Source organism: Dermochelys coriacea, chromosome 14, assembly GCF_009764565.3.
Source record: "Dermochelys coriacea isolate rDerCor1 chromosome 14, rDerCor1.pri.v4, whole genome shotgun sequence".
Lineage (NCBI taxonomy): Eukaryota > Metazoa > Chordata > Testudines > Dermochelyidae > Dermochelys > Dermochelys coriacea.
The window spans coordinates 25,670,450-25,686,547 of NC_050081.1; the positions used below are offsets into that span (position 1 = coordinate 25,670,450).

The 16,098-nt window shown below is 46.7% G+C and overlaps 1 protein-coding gene across 2 annotated transcripts in view; it reads right to left on the reverse strand.

Annotated features, from left to right (window-relative positions):
- DNAH9 (dynein axonemal heavy chain 9) overlaps positions 1–16,098 on the reverse strand; it is a 402,978-nt gene that overhangs the window by 352,712 nt on the left and 34,168 nt on the right. For both annotated transcript variants that reach the window (XM_038371718.2, XM_043496454.1), the window contains exons 11-14: positions 13,930–13,998; positions 11,692–11,818; positions 9,657–9,912; positions 6,520–6,761 (exon numbers count right to left, since the gene is read on the reverse strand). In XM_038371718.2, the coding sequence (XP_038227646.1) occupies positions 6,520–6,761; positions 9,657–9,912; positions 11,692–11,818; positions 13,930–13,998 (694 nt within the window). The remainder of the gene's footprint in view (positions 1–6,519; positions 6,762–9,656; positions 9,913–11,691; positions 11,819–13,929; positions 13,999–16,098) is intronic.

Sequence of the window (16,098 nt, forward strand, 5' to 3'; positions counted from 1 at the left end):
GGATACTTAACTTAAGGAAATAGATTCAATATGTGTAATGACCCAGCCACTCCCAGTCTCTATTCAAACACAAGTTAATGGTATCTAGTTTGCATATTAATTCAAGCTCAGCAGTTTCTCCTTGGAGTCTGTTTTTGAAGCTTTTCTGTTGCAAAATTGCCAGCCTTAAATCTTTTATTGAGTGGCCAGAGATGTTGAAGTGTTCTCCTACCGGTTTTTGAATGTTTGCAACAGAAAAGCTTCAAAAACAAAAAGAAAAGGAGTACTTGTGGCACCTTAGAGACTAACAAATTTATTAGAGCATAAGCTTTCGTGAGCTACGAAAGCTTATGCTCTAATAAATTTGTTAGTCTCTAAGGTGCCACAAGTACTCCTTTTCTTTTTGCGAATACAGACTAACACGGCTGCTACTCTGAAACCTTCAAAAACAGACTCCAATAACAGGTTTCAGAGTAGCAGCCGTGTTAGTCTGTATTCGCAAAAAGAAAAGGAGTACTTGTGGCACCTTAGAGAGTCCAATAAGAAACTGCTGAGCTTGAATTAATATGCAAACTAGATACCATTAACTTGGGTTTGAATAGAGACTGAGTGTGGCTGGGTCATTACACATATTGAATCTAAAGTATCCTCCTCACACCTTCTTGTCAACTATCTAAATGCGCCATCTTGATTATCACTACAAAAGTTTTTTTCTCCTGGACGAGCCATCACTCTCACAGATCTTGGGAGACAGACCAGTCCTTGCTTACAGACAGCCCCCCAATCTGAAGCAAATACTCACCAGCAACCACACAACAGAACCACTAACCCAGGAACCTATCCTTGCAACAAAGCCCGTTGCCAACTCTGTCCACATATCTATTCAGGGGATACCATCATAGGGCCTAATCACATCAGCCACACTATCAGAGGCTCCTTCACCTGCGCATCTACCAATGTGATATATGCCATCATGTGCCAGCAATGCCCCTCTGCCATGTACATTGGCCAAACTGGACAGTCTCTACGTAAAAGAATGAATGGACATAAATCAGACGTCAAGAACTATAACATTCAAAAACCAGTTGGAGAAACTTCAATATCTCTGGTCACTCGATCACAGATCTTAGAGTGGCTATACTTCAACAAAAAAGCTTCAAAAACAGACTCCAACGAGAGACTGCTGAATTGGAATTAATTTGCAAACTGGATACAATTAACTTAGGCTTGAATAGAGACTGGGAATGGATGAGTCATTACACAAAGTAAAACTATTTCCCCATGGTATTTCTCCCTCCCACCCCACCCCCCACTGTTCCTCTGATATTCTTGTTAACTGCTGGAATTAGCCTACCTTGCTTGTCACCATGAAAGGTTTTCCTCCTTTCCCCCCCCTGCTGCTGGTGATGGCTTATCTTAAGTGATCACTCTCCTTACAGTGTGTATGATAAACCCATTGTTTCATGTTCTCTGTGTGTGTGTATATATAAATCTCTCCTCTGTTTTTTCCACCAAATGCATCCGATGAAGTGAGCTGTAGCTCACGAAAGCTTATGCTCTAATAAATTTGTTAGTCTCTAAGGTGCCACCGGTACTCCTTTTCTTTTTGCGAATACAGACTAACACGGCTGCTACTCTGAAACCTAAGAACATCTGAGGAGCAGTGGGGAGTGGGGTGGGGGGGAGAAATAACATGGGGAAATAGTTTTACTTTGTGTAATGACTCATCCATTCCCAGTCTCTATTCAAACCTGCTCTAATAAATTTGTTAGTCTCTAAGGTGCCACAAGTACTCCTTTTCTTTTTGCGAATACAGACTAACACAGCTGCTACTCTGAAACCTGTCGTTGGAGTCTGTTTTTGAAGTTTTTTTTGTTAAAGGATAGCTACCCTCAGGTCTGTAATCGAGTGACCAGAGAGACTGAAGTGTTCTCCGACTGGTTTTTGAATGTTATAATTCTTGACGTCTGATTTGTGTCCATTTATTCTTTTTCGTAGAGACTGCCCAGTTTGACCAATGTACATGGCAGAGGGGCATTGCTGGCACATGATGGCATAGATCACATTGGTAGATGCGCAGGTGAACGAGCCTCTGATAGTGTGGCTGATGTGATTAGGCCCTATGATGGTATCCCCTGAATAGATATGTGGACAGAGTTGGCAACGGGCTTTGTTGCAAGGATAGGTTCCTGGGTTAGTGGTTCTGTTGTGTGGTTGCTGGTGAGTATTTGCTTCAGATTGGGGGGCTGTCTGTAAGCAAGGACTGGCCTGTCTCCCAAGATCTGTGAGAGTGATGGGTCGCCTTCAGGATAGGTTGTAGATCCTTGATGATGTGTTGGAGAGGTTTTAGTTGGGGGCTGAAGGTGATGGCTAGTGGCGTTCTGTTATTTTCTTTGTTGGGTCTGTCCTGTAGTAGGTGACTTCTGGGTACTCTTCTGGCTCTGTCAGTCTGTTTCTTCACTTCAGCAGCCATCTAGCCACTCTACTGGATTTATGGTTTATTAAAACAATCTGTAACCCACTAACTCCCCTTTTTGTCCTATGACTGCAGAGGTATTAATGGGCCAATTCATCTTGAATGATCTCTTAGAAAATGTGCTAACTACCTATGCTGAGCAATCTGTTCCACCATTTATTTAGCTGGGACACTAGTACCTTTCCCAGAGCTAAAGGAGACCTTTGTGTAGCTTGCAAGGTTGTCTCTCTCACCAACAGCAGTTGGTCCTATAAAAGATATTACCTCACCCATTGTCTCTCTAATTCAGTGGCTCTCAAACTGTGGGTCAGGACCCTGTTTTAAATGGTGTTAGACTTGCTGGAGCATCTGGCGGAAACTGAAGCCTGAGAGCTTCAGCCCTGGGTGACAGGGCTCAGGTTACAGTCCACCCCCAGGCTGAAGTTCTTGGGCTTGAGCTTTGCCCCACCCCCACCCAGGTGCAGAGCAGTTAGGCTCAGGCTGTGGCCCCCCCTCCTGAGGTCATGTAGTAATTTTTGTTGTCAGAAGGGGGTTGCAGTGCAATGAAGTTTGAGAACCCCAACCAAAGGCAAAGTGTTGCATTTGCTACAGAGGGAGGTAAGGGAAGCTATAACAGACACCGGTGACCTCTGGTAGAATTACTCAGGGAAGGGTCCTTTGTTTTCTGCTTGCTATTTTCCTGCCATATCACCCTCTGTGCTTTCCTCTCCATATTATTAGTGCCTTGATTGTAATGCTGCTGCTTTTGAATCTGTACAAGATTTCTGAACAGTGAAGAATATTTCAGTCAATATAAAGGGTCCTAGGAAACATCCAAAGGAGGATGATATGGATGCAGGCACATTAGAGGAATTCCTTGCCACAGGCTGTGTTCTGATGGGGAGTTGATGAAAAGAGAGGGGCTTAGTACTGAGAACTTCCCTTCTGCATTTATATACCTGAACTGGGCCCACATCATAGAATCGTAGGACTGGAAGGGACCTTTAGAGGTCATCTGTACTCATGGCAGGACTAAGTATTATCTAGACCATTCCTGACAGGTGTGTGTCTAACCTGCTCTTAAAAACCTCCACTGATGCAGATTCCACAGCCTCCCTAAGCAATTTATTCCAGTGCTTAATCACCATGAAAGTTAGGAAGTTTTTCCTAAAGTCCAACCTAAACTGCCGTTGCTGCAATTTAAGCCCATTGCTTCTTGTCCTATCCTCAGAGGTTAAGAACAACAATTTTTCTCCCCCATCCTTACAACAAACTTTTATGTAATTGAAAACTGTTGTCATGTCCCCTCTCACTCTTTTCTCCGGACTAAACAAATCCAATTTTTTCAATCTTCCCTCATAGGTCATGTTTTCTAGACCTTTAATAATTTTTGTTGCTCTTCTCTGGATATTCTCCAATTTCTCCACATCTCTCCTGAAAGCCAACGTCCAGAACTGGACACAATACTCCAGCTGCGGCCTAATCAATGCAGAGCAGAGTGAAAGAATTACTTCTTGTGTCTTGCTTCCAACACTCTTGTTAATACATTTCAAATGATGTTTGCTTTTTTTTGCAAGTGTTACACTGTTGACTCATATTTAGCTTGTGATCCACTATGACCCCCAGATTACTTTCCACAGTCCTCCTTCCTAGGCAGTCTTCTTATTTTGTATGTGTACAACTGACTGTTGCTTCCTAAGTGGAGTACTTTGCATTTGTCCTTATTAGAGTTGCCAGGCGTCCGATTTTCAACCAGAACACCCGGTCAAAAAGGGACCCTGGCAGCTCTGGTCAGCACTGGAGCAGGACTACGGCTCCACACAATTCCCGGAAGTGGCGGCATGTCCCCCACTCCGGCTCCCAGACTCAGGGGCAGCCAGGCAGCTCTGTGCACTGCCTCCGCCCCAAGCACCGGCTCTTTAGTTCACATTGACCGGGAACTCTGTCCAGTGGGAGCTGCGGAGGCAGCACCTGCCGATGGGGCAGTGTGCAGAGCCACCTGGCCACGCCCCCACCTAGGAGCCAGAGCGGGGACATGCTGCCACTTCCAGGAGCTGCCTAAGGTAAGCGCTGCCCGGAGCCTGCACCCTCACCCCCTCCTACACTCCAACCCCCAGCTGGAGCCCTCATTTCCTCCCATACCCCAAACCCCTGCCCCAGCCCAGTGAAAATGAGCATGTAAGCGAGGGTGCGGCAAGAGCAAGCAACGGAGGGAGGGGGGATGGAGTGAGTGGGGGCAGGGCCTCAGAGAAGGGGTGGGGTAGGGGCGGGGCATCAGGGCAGGGGGCAGAGCAAGGGTGCTCAGTTTTCTGTAATCAGAAAGTTAGCAACCCTAGTCCTTATTGAATTTCATCCTATTTACTTCAGACCATTTCTCCAGTTTGTCCAGATCATTTTGAATTCTAATCCTGTCCACCAAAGCACTTGCAACCCCTCCCAGCTTGGTATCGTCTGCAAACTTTGTAAGTGTACTCTCATGCCATTTTCTAAATCATTAATGAAGATATTGAACAGAACCAGACCCAGAACTGATCCCTGTGGGACCCCACTCAATATACCTTTCCAGCTTGATTGTGAACCACTGATAACCACTGATAATTGAATAGTCAGAGTTGTGTATCTTTGGAAGGGCCTTTCTCTGGAAAAATCCCATTGGCTCAAGCTATCTATATGAGCTACTCATACAATCCGCATTGCCATAGTGTCTGAGCACCTCACAATCCAGTGCATTAATTCTCACAGCACCTTGCAAGGGAGGGAACAGCCATTGTCCCCATTGTACAGATGGAGAACTGAGGCCCAGAGAGACTTAGGCCATGTCTACACTAGCACTTTTGTCGGTATAACTTATGGAGCTCAGGGGTGTGAAATAAACACACCTCTGAGCGACATAAGTTAGACCAACAGTCGCACCAGTGTGGACAGCGCTGTGTCAGTGGGAGATGCTCTCCCACCAACACAGATACCACCACTCACTGGGGGTGAATTAATTATGTAGATGGGAGAGCTTTCCCAGCAGCACAGAGCAGCTACATGGGAGATCTTACAGTAGCGCAGCTGCATTGGTATAACTGGGCTGCTGTAAGGTATCTAGTGTAGACATGGCCTAAGAGATTTGACTAAGGTCAAACAGGAAGTCTGTGGTAGAGCAGGTAATTGAACCTCAAGTCTCCTGCTAGCACTTTAACCACTGGACTAAAACCAAAACACGCCACCTCCTCTGGTCAAAGAAGCAGAGACTATTCTGGTTCTGGGGACTGAAATTACAAATTCTAGGGAAATAATTCAAAATGTGCAAGTCAGACTGTTGATTAAACAGCTCAACAGCACTACAAAGAGATTCAGAGTAACAGAAAATATAACATTTAGAAAAGCAGAACAAAGACTTTTGGACTGTCTTTCAGAGTAGCAGCCGTGTTAGTCTGTATTCGCAAAAAGAAAAGGAGTACTTGTGGCACCTTAGAGACTAACAAATTTATTAGAGCATAAGCTTTCGTGAGCTACAGCTCACTTCATCGGATGCATCGGACTGTCTTTCAGCAGACTTGCCAGATGGGGCTGTTCTCTTGCATTTGCAGTAGCTAAATCTGAGTCGATTTGACACTTGAAATGCGAGCCTCCTCCCTGAGCCATGAAATCATTTAAAGTGCCTGCTCTGAAATCTAATCACCAGGTGCCAACAGAAACTTTGACCCTGGAACAAACTCTGATTATCGTATGTTTATTGTTACTGCTTGGAGTGCAAGTGAGGGCAGAAGTCGGGAAGGCAATGGATACGATGGATTTGGGGTTGTGGAACCACATGCTCACTGAGCGGACGGGCATAAAACCAACTGCAGTATTGCCAACACTGAACATCCAAAATCAAGAGTCAGGTCCCGCACAATCATGAGATTGGCTGAAAAATCACGAGATTCTTTATATTTGCCTTCTGGATTTTGGTCTTTACTCAAACTTTTCTCCAGAATCATGAATACTAGAAACTTCGTGGGAAGAGAAGCAGGCTCTATGGACAACCAATATCCCCCAGCAGCATTCTATATCTGCTCTGTAGCACAGTAAAGCTATGCCAATATTCTCTTTACCTTCACCAGCGCATGGATTCTCAGCCCCGACTCTTTGATGAGGTTGTAGCGCTTTTCTAGACGTTCAGGCCGATCATCCAAACTGAGCACATTTTCCCTTTTTCCATCTTTCCTCTCAAAAATTGGTGAGACCCACAATCTCATGATGCTCTGAATCTCCTCGACATTGTCCTTGGCTTTTTGGATCCTTCGCTCAAGGTCATGAACGCTCTCGATCACCATGGAGATGTGCTCCCACAGGTCTTTTCAACAAATAAAGAGGGTTTGGCTCAGGCTTTGTCTATGCTACAGACTTTTGCTGGCATAGCTACGTGGTTGCAGAGAGGTGTGATCTCTGCCTGACACAGTTGTGCCGGCAGAAGCCCCTAGTGTAGACACAGCTGTGCCGGCAGAAGCTGCACTTTTACCAGCTTAGCTTGTTTCATGTGGGGCATTGGAATAAGCAGTACCAATTGAAGTGCAGGTTTGCTGATACAAGCTGCATCCACTCCAGGAGTGCTTAGCTGGTACCGTAGACTGGTGTCACTCTACCAGCAAAGTGCTCCTAGTCAAGACACTGCCTCAGCATTTTCATAGCAATTCAGCAAGGCTTGCGCATATTCTCAGTTTGGATTCTGTTAGGAAATGCTTCTGAATTTTCCTTATGGTCACACGAGTCCCCCATGACCACTGCATAGGTCCCAACATGGGGCAGAGCTAGTCCTGAATGCCAGATACCTCGTATCACGAGCAAGAGGGTTGTTGGTCTCTCCCGGCCTTTCCCTAATTCTTTTCTCCCGCCAAGAACTCACAATAAAGGCACCCTGCTTCCCCTGGTTTCTGCCAACAGCACGGTCTGTGTTCCAGCCAGGCCCACAGATCCTGCTTCCCAGGAGTGGGAATGCCCCTCTGACCAGAGAAGAAGCAGTGAGGCACAGGGGACAGAGTATCCTCTGTGTGCAGGGTGTCATTGAAGTATCAAAGACGGCAAATCCCAGAGCTGGGAGCCAGGCCAAGCAGGGCAAATGTACAGGAGAGAATAGGCTTAACAATGGTTCTCCTACCCCAACCCTGCCCCTCCCCAGGCTCACTCTTGCTGTGCTCCCTCCTGCCCCTGGAGAAGAGACACACCCACATCACAGCCCCTCAAAATTCTCCCCTCCCCCATCCCTCGCACAGAGGAGCCAATTAGGATTGCCAACTTTCTAATCACAGAAAACTGAATATCCCTGCCCTGCACTCTACCCCAAGGCCCTGCCTCCTGCCCCATCCCTTCTCCGAGGCCCCACTCACTCCATCCCCCCCTCCCTCCGTCACTCGCTCTCCCACCCCCACTCAGTCATTTTCACTGGGCTGAGGCAGGGGGGTGAGAGGGGGGTGAAGGCTCTGGCCAGCAGTGTGGGCTCTGGGGTGCAGGAGGGGGCTCCAGGCTGGAGCCAAGGGGTTCGCAGTGTGGCGTGAGGCAGTGGGTTGGGGTGCGGTAGGGGGTGAAGGCTCCGGCTGGGGGTGCAGGGTTTGGGGAGGGGCCCGGGTTTGCGGTGAAGGAGGGGCTGAGGGGTTTGGGAGTGGGGCTGAGGGGTTTGGAGTTTGGGAGGGGGCTCTGGGCTGGGGTGTGGGGTTGGAGTGTGGAAAGAGATATGGGCTCTGGGCTAGGGGTGTGAGCTCCAGGGTGAGTCCAGGGTGCAGGAGGGGGCTCTGGGCTGGGGCTGTGAGTATGGGCTCCAGGGTGGGTCCAGAAATGAGGGGTTCAAGATGCAGGAGGGGGCTTTGGGCTGGGGGTGTGGCTGAGGGGTTTGGAGTTTGGGAGGGGGCTCTGGGCACGGGCAGAGGGTTGGGTTGTGGGAAGGGGTACAGGCTCTGGGATGGAGCCAGAAATGAGGGATTCAGAGTGGAGAGGGTATTCCAGGTTGGGGGTTTGGGTGAGGGAGAGTGTTAGGGTGCTGGCTCCGGGTGGCGCTTACCTCAGGTGGCTCCCGGAAGCGACCAGCATGTCCCTCCAGGAGCCGCACAGAGAGCCTGCCAGCCCCATTGCATCAGCAGTGCTGCCAACCAGACTTTTAATGGCCTGGTCAGCGGTGCTGACTAGAGACACCAGGGTCCTTTTTGACCGGGCTTTCCGGTTGAAAACCAGGCACCTGGCAACCCTAGAGCCAGTTCCACTGCCAGGGGACCCTGCACAGCCCCAGGGGTGGGGCTGGATTTGCCCCATGAGGCCCTCTGGCCACCACTACTGCCGCCAGCATATGCTCAGCCCAGCATGTGGGCTTCTCCATCACAATCATCAGCAAGCGCTTGCGTTTAGAGGCAGGTGACTCAGGGGCTGACATGGGGAAGAAGCCCCGTCCCAGGCTTTATGTTCTGTCTGAAGCAAGGCAATTTCTCAGCACCTGATCATCCCCAAAAGGTGGTTTCGCTTTGCAGAGTCATAAGAGGAAAAGTGCTTCTGGTCACCCCATGGATTTTTGGAAGGAAACGTAAGGGTATCTTCCACCAGTTCATTTTCAAATGGGAATATTCTCCACCAGGAAACTGTTCTATTTGCACTTAAAATTAACGAGGTAAGAACTGATGTAAAAGCATCCTGAGGTAATGGTGCATATGAACAGCCTGTGCATTATTAATCGCACTCTTTACTTCACTCTTCTAGAAAAAAATCTATTTGCTGCAGTGATCTTTCCTGGGAATAATCAGGCATCAGCACTGCACAGGCATCCCTGGCTCTAGAGGGGTTCAATCACTTTCTTTTCTGGTGTCAGAGCACCATTGGAAGAGTGACCAACTGCCCCAGAAATCACCATCGGTATCCCTGAAAGCAGCACCTCCCCATAGCAGTGGTTAGCAGCACTGGGGAAACCATACAGCAGGCTCTCGCTTTTCTTGTGTTTCAGCCATCAAACTACTTTATTTTTAGCAAATTAAAGAGGTCAGTGACAACAGCCCGTAAAACGGCCCTCCTCCAATAGTAACACTGCTTTTCTCGTGAGCTTTTAAATGTCCTTAAACACAAATCTATCAGTCCAAGATCCTCCTCCAGAAGCCACAGTGCCGAGGAAGGGACTGGATGGCCATAGGAACACCTGGGAATCCCAGCTGAGGAGCAGGAGGGCAATCTACATGACTCACTTGCACCTCCCCAGTCAGTGGGTGTGTGGACTTACCTTCTGTCTTCCAGTTCAGTGTCTCTTCTGCCTCTTTCAGTCTGGAGTCAATATCCTGCAGTTGCCCCTGTACCAGAGGGTATTCCACCTCAAGGACTGTCCTCAGGATCTTATTGTACCCATTCACCATCAGCTCCAAGTTAGCCACCAGCTTCCGGTACGACTCCTTGGAGGAGTAGATTTCTGCTGCTGTTTCAGGGATGCTCTCCACCTGGTTTGCCTCCAGATAACTCACTTCCCTGAGCACTGAAATCAGCTAGAAAACAACCAGTGCAGATAGACTCATTGTGATAGGGTGTCTACCCCCACACAGGCCCTGAAGGGGTTAAGGTGGTCAGGTGGGCCAATTAACTGCCCAGGCTGCACCTGGATGAGAAGCCAGGGAGCAGGGATTGATTAAATGAGGCTCAGCTAGACAGAAAGAGGAGGGGCCTGTATAAAGTCGAGGAGCTGAGGGCAGAAGGAGGCTGCAGAGTAGTCTGGAGTCACTCACTGGGAGAAGGGAGGTGTGTTTTGAGCAACAGAGGCATGTAGCCTACGGTTCTCCCTGGGATGAGGCAGTTGTGTGACTGGTAAACTCAGAGAAGAGGAAAGAGCCAGAAATTATGACAAGGCTCAGGGAAAAGCCAGTAAGGGCCAGGATAGAACAGATTTTTGGTGCTGACTTGAGGGCCCCTGAGCTGGAACCTGGAGTAGAGGGTGGGCCCAGGTTCCCCTGCCAGCTACTGGGGAAGTGGTGCAAACCAGACAGTTGAGAGCAGACTGCCACCAGAAGGGGAGGACCATAGTGACTTGGCCAGAGGGCTGAGTCACAAAGAAGAAGTTGCAGCTCCTGGAGCGAGAGGGGCCACAGGGCAAGACAGAACATTTGAACAGACTGCCAGAGGGGGTGCAGCACCTGGAAAAAATTAATCTCCAGAGCAGCCAGGAGGAGGCACCCTAGTGGTGAGTAGACCCCATGGACTCATTGTTTCTTCTGATGACACCTACAGAACTGCAGTCCAGGGACTGACACACTCACCTTCTCTCAGTTAGCTGCCACTTTTCTAATTCTGAACATTTTATAGTTTTCAAAAGCAATGATTATGGGGTGGCTTTTTACGTATAGGAAAGCTTTTCTCTGACAAGTGACCCACAAATCCATCATACTAAATGTCTCCCACCAATCTCTATACCAATGTACTTTAAGAACAAGTAAAAAGATGTTTTTTCTAGCTGCCATCCCAGCAAATTCCTTGCAGCCCATGAAAGCCATGCTGGGATTTTCCTTCTCAAACATTGACCCAGTGACACCTGTGCAACCTTCTCACCTTCATGGAATTTGCATAGGTGTAATTCATTGGAACTTAGCAAACAATTTTCTTGAAGATGCACAAAAAGGAATGGACTCATGCTTCCCCCCTTTGAGCTATGTGTCTCTGTGATGCTAATGGGACTATCAGAAAAGCAATGATAAAAACTAAGGTTTTTTACCAGTAGATACAACTATAAATGCACAGAGAGAGCAGAACCAAAAACCTCTGCTTACCCACACGCCCAGCTTCAACACAAACTTCCTATAAACAAAATCTTCTTTCCCCTACCCCCAACTAAAAATACATCAGAGCCAGAGCCCCTTTGTGTGCTTCATGGATCCTGCCTGGATTTTCTGTTGAATCCATCCCCAAGGACATATCCTGTTTTATACCACTGAAAAAACAGGTCACCCTAATACAGGGACAGTGAATTCTTACAGTATGAAGCATGCAGGCTCCAAAACAGCTGAATTAGGATTTGTGTGTGAGGTACACAGAAATTTCCACTGGAAGGATTTACTTTGAATGTGATATTTAACAGGAGACATGGCCCAAGAGGAGGAGAGTAAATCCAAGTTGTCTGTCAGGGAAGATGCTGCATGGTGCTGAGAATGCACTTTTAGCAGAGCGGGTCCAGCGCATCATCTTGAACCCAGGGTAGCCCCAGTGAAATACAGTCACGTGTCAGGGTGCAATGTGCAGTAAGTCTTGCAGTGAGATTAATTATCTTCATATTTTACCTGCAGATCAAAATTGACTGTGATCAGCTTGGTCTCTGGATCTCGTCTTATAACTGGCTGGGAGAGATTATACTGTGATTTTTCGGACACTGTCTGGGACCAATCCTTATAGAGCTTCTCCTGATACCTGCCAGAGACAACATTCATCAGGCATCTGCCAGTCAGCCAAAGAGGCAGGTCTGAATGAAAGATAAACCTACTTCAAAACTCAGAAATATGAATGAATTTTAAGAAAAAATATTCCACAGCATCTCCATAAAGACCAAACCTGCAAATACATGCATGAGGAAACTGGGGAAAATGCAAATCAGAAAGTCTAAGATTTCAGGTAAGATATTCAAAAGCACCTGAGTGATTTAGGAGACAGTCTCATTTTCAAAAGCGTCACACCACCAGATTTTCAAAAGTGTTTGGTCCCCAAAAGCTGCAGATCGGTGCCTGGTGGGATTTTCAAAAATGCCTAAGGATGTTGTGTATTTAACTACCATCAATGTCATTGTTGACAATCCCACTAGGTGCCTATCTACATCTTTAGGCACCTGTGAAAATCTGGCTCTGGGGCACTTAGGAGCCTATGGGTATGTCTACACTTTGAGCTGGGGGTATAATTGTCAGCTCAAATTGACATAAGTGCACTAGTTCTGAATGAGCAAAAACAGCAGAGTAGCCATGAGGGCATGAACAGTGGGAGGAGCTATCCTCCCTGCATACAATCCCATCGGAAGTGCTAGGTAGGCATGCAAACAGCTAACCCCTCCCACCACTCACCCAGCCAAGGCTACACTGCTATTTTAGCATATACTGGTATGTCTCTTTGAGCTGGGAATCGCATTCCCCCACTCAGAGTGTAGCCGTATGCTAAGTTTCTTTGAAACCAATGGGACTTAGGCTCCTAAACATTTAAGTTGCTTTTGAAATGGGGACTTAGGATCCTGGACTGTTCTGAGAGTTCTATCCCGTGTCATGACAGCTGGCACTGTTGAACCATTATTTGAACATTTCTAGCCCCTCAGCAGTTAGGAGTAGGACACTGAAATCTGGCAAGCTGGTAGTCCTGAAGTCAGACAGAGTTTCATGGGGACAGTGAAAAGCAGCTATCTAGATTATGCCTAATTATATGCCATACAGTCTCATCATTTGTGTATGTGCAGTTTGCTCACCTACTGAAAGTTTATAGCAGCACTTCAGCTTCTGCTAGGCTGTATTGCACATGATCCCTGGCACCAAGGAGACTCCTGCAGCATTCCAAAGACATCAAAGGGGTTGTAATTCTATATGGGGCACAGTCAAAAAGTTTCTTCCTCCTCCTTTCACCACCAAACCAAGGTTTGGCCTAAAAGCTTGGAGCATGGTGGGTGGCACCTTGATGGAATGAGCATTCCACCAGTGAGAACTTCTTAATTTGGCCAAGGCTGGATTCTCAGTTAATTGCATTGCCAATTAACACATTCCTGAATGGTGAAATTTCACCCCAGTAACAAACAGCAAATCTTCATATACTTGCCCCACATGAAAAGTCAATTTTTGATGGAAAATGGCAGGTTTTTACCCATAATATATATATTAATTTGTGTGGGAATCACTCCACAACTGGGGCAAAACCACAAGGTATTCTGAGTTTTGGGAAGCTGGTAAGAGGATGTTTTTCCATATGGCTGAATTTCTAGTCCTAGTTGAGTGTCTAAGAGGAGAACGTAATGTCTGCTACCTGTACACTGGTGTGCACTCAACAGTGCTACCATGGCAGAGCTGTGCTGGGAAACATTGTCAAGAGATCCACACTCTGGATCCATCCTGTAGGGTCTTTTATAGGGATTCTTCACTACATTGATTTCATGTTGTAATTAAAACGTCTACCTTTATCATCCATTTAAGAGCCAGCTCTTCTAATATATCTGTATCAGGAGAGATACTCCAAGGAGGCCAGCCCTGTATTTCTCATTAGCTGATTAACATCAGAAAGCAATTCTGTGATACACACCTGCCAAGTGAAAACATCTGGAAAAAAAGCCAATGCAAAACAAAATAATACAGTGCTTCTAATCACAGAAAAACAAAACCAAAGGCATCCGATTTAGAGATTACAAGTGCTTAATGCAAGCTACAAAGTAACAGTTTGACTGGAAGCTAGGGCTCTGCTCCAACGCCCACGGGAGTCAACAGAAACCTTTGGATACTCCTGTGATGTGCAGCTGCATCAAACCCTTATATAAGATAGGGCTAAATGAACAGACTTACCTTTCTAGCAACTGTACCATGTCTTGGTACTTCTGTATCATTCTTTTTCCTTCAGGGGACTCCAGGCAGCTATCAGTGGAACACAGGCATTGTTACACAATGGATGGAAACTGTAGATTACCTCGTTTCAAACACATTTTTGAGAGCATTTCAGGCCATGGGCAGGTGCCATTTTAACATTCAACAAACAAGGAGTTTTAGATTCTATACATGTGCCCTCATTTAAGATTAAATCTAAGTGTATCTGAACTCTTCAGGGCAGGGACTGTCTTCGTTCTGCATAACAGGGCCCAGGGTTTTGACAGGGTTCTCTAGGTCCTACAATAATACAAATAATAATCACAGATGATTTATCTGCCTTCTCTTAAATGTTTTTATACTGCTAACGGCTCAGGTTTAAGTGCAAGACCCATGCCAATCTTAATGTAAGGTTCATTACTTTTTTTTTTTTTGCTTCTTTGTTTTTTAAAAATACCCCACATGGCCAATATGACACTTGGGGGTTCTCAGCATTGCAATTCTGCAGTTCCCCCATTTCCTGGTTCTCCCCTTCTACCTAGCCTTAGTGCAGCGCTATTGAGCGTGGCAATTACAACTACCTCCCCCCAGATGCCACTGCCTTATGGAGCTCATGAGTGCCATAGCTCTTTGGCTCTCCTAGCCTCTCTTTGCCCAGCAGAGCTTGGATAGATTGCAGACTCTTCACATCCTCAGCTTGGATTGCCCTGTGCAATGTAGGAGAGAGCTCCAGCATTCCCATTTCTTCTTCTGCATTTTTGGTGGCTGTGAGTTTTGCAGAGCACCCCCACAGCTGTGCTCTCTTTGTGATGCCTGGATTACTGTACCAAGCAATAGCAGGTTTAGTACACAAGTCTTTACAGTTGGGACTTTTTAATTCACCTTTGTCCATGTTTTAGTCTATTTAAATCCATGTAAAGTTTGAAAATCACGCTATTTTGTTAAACTAGAGAGAACCAAAAAAGTCAAATGCTACGTAAAATGTCTCAAGTGTCAGACTGAAGCATCAATGGCTTGCAAATGGTCTGATTAGCTGCCTTCAGCCTTTAAAAAACCTTTGATTGTACCCTGGATGTAAACCCCAACCGCAGCTCCTCAGTAGTCAGGAGAGGGGAGAAAACATAGCTCAGGAGCAGCTGCCTGTGTCCTGACTCTCCCTTTGGGATTGTGGGGGGACAAGTGGGGGGCTGGGCAAAGCTGAGACTAAGAGGACTGCATAGGGGGCTCTGAGGAAGGCAGACTGACCTGTGATAGAGCCCATGTTCCAAGCCCTCAGGACGGTGGCCTAGAGCACTGTGGGATTGCACTGGGCAGACTTTGTACAACTACAGTGCCTTTGCTTCCCTTACACAAGAACTAGCACTGCAATGCCTTAAAGTGAACCACTGAGGGCTCAGGCATGTCATACAGCTATTGCACTGGACACACCTGTGACACGTTGGAAGCATAGGTGTGATGTGTTTCGTGTGGTGTCCATGCAAATGCTCTCTAATGTAGAGAGCCTGAGGGTACCAGTCCAGTGCTGTGCTGTAAAGCGATTGCTAGTGACTGAATTCAGATGGAATTTTTTTTTCTTTACAAATGTTCAGGTTTATCATCAAAAAACGTGAGAGGCTTTGGTTTTTTGATGAAAATCTGAAATTTTTTTTCACAAAAAACAATATTTTTTTCACAGAAATTTGCATTGAGTTGAAAGGTCGGTGTCTGTCAAACAAAAGTTTTGGACCAGCTGTAAGTAGGGCCCAGAACTCCTTCACAGAGATCACTGTGCAGTCACCATACAGGAAAAATATTCACATATGTCAGGGGCAGATCTGAACAAGACGTCCTCACCCCACCACAAATGCCCTGAGCTAGTCAGTCCTCATTTTCCCTTTTTATTTTACCTTACAAGCTGCAAGTCTGATATAGCAGCCTCTCACCTACAGCTGGAGGGCAGGTTATTAGCTGAGCCTAATGGAGTGAACAGAATCTGTATAAAATGCAGATCTGGCCTTTCTTCACGGTGTATAGCATTTGCTATGAAAGCTTCCAGGGAATGCAATGGATTTGGGTTATGTGTTTGGGGCAGTGGGTATGGGCTTCCATTCTCACCCTGTTAATGACTTTATTACTACAAACTAGTAGTATAGTTAGGATGGCAGCACACAG